At 67.5% G+C, this 888-nt stretch overlaps 1 protein-coding gene across 1 annotated transcript in view; it reads left to right on the top strand.

Moving 5' to 3' along the window:
• Positions 1-888, top strand: part of LOC102033802 (proproteinase E-like) — a 5,179-nt gene that overhangs the window by 2,522 nt on the left and 1,769 nt on the right. The window contains exon 3 of the mRNA XM_005428228.2: positions 711-845. Within this exon, the coding sequence (XP_005428285.1) occupies positions 711-845 (135 nt within the window). The remainder of the gene's footprint in view (positions 1-710; positions 846-888) is intronic.

Below are 888 nucleotides of genomic sequence, written 5' to 3'. Positions count from 1 at the left end.
GGTGCAGAAGTGGGTGTTGGATACTGGGCTGGGTGTGGGGTGCAGGGATGGCGCAGGAAGAGGTGCAGGGTGCAGGGGTCAGTGCAGGAGGGGTGCAGGGAAGGGTGCAGGTGGGAGAGGTGGGTGTAGTGGGAGTCTGGGCTGAAGGGAGTGCAGAAGGGCTGCAGGAGCAGTGCAAGGCACAGGGATGGGAGCAGGAGGGGATGTGGGGTGCAGGGATGGGTGCATGGAGAGTGTTCGTGGGGGTGCAGGGGGGTCCTGGGTACGGGAGGGGAGCAGTGGGGTGCAGGGAGGGAGTCCTGAGTGCAAGACGGGGTTCTGGGGGCAGGGAGGGCACTCCCGGGGCAGGGAGGGGTTGGCACACGCACGGAGGGCATGGGTGGGGTGAGAAGCACAAAGTGGGTGCAGGGATGGGGGCAGTGCAGGATGGGGGCAGGGAGGGGGTTCGGAGGGCAGGGAGGTGAGTTTGGGCGCAGGCTGGGGGCACGGGGAGGTGCAGGGCTGGGGTTTGGGTGCAGGGTTGGGGGTTTGGTGCAGGAAGAGGTTCAGGGTGCAGAGGAGATGGGGTTCAGGGTGCAGAGAGGTGAGTTTGGGTGCAGGGAGGGGGTTTAGGGTGCAGGGCAGAGTGTCTGGGTGCGTGAAAGGCTCTCGGGTGCGGGAGGGATGCAGAGGGAGGGCCGCACGCCCTGACCCCCTCCCTTTCCCGGCAGCAAATCCCGCACGTACCAGGTGGTGCTGGGCGAGTACGACATGAGCGCCGGGGAGGGCTCCGAGCAGCGCATCCCCGTCAACTCCGACGACATCTTCGTGCACCCCAAGTGGCTCAGCTTCTGCGCGGCCTGCGGGTGAGCGGGGTCCCTGGGGAGGGGGCTGGACACGCCGTGCCCC

This window comes from Geospiza fortis, unplaced genomic scaffold (genome assembly GCF_000277835.1).
Source record: "Geospiza fortis unplaced genomic scaffold, GeoFor_1.0 scaffold4, whole genome shotgun sequence".
NCBI lineage: Eukaryota > Metazoa > Chordata > Aves > Passeriformes > Thraupidae > Geospiza > Geospiza fortis.
Note: the sequence above shows the minus strand (reverse complement) of the source record. Positions and strands in the feature narration are given on the sequence as shown.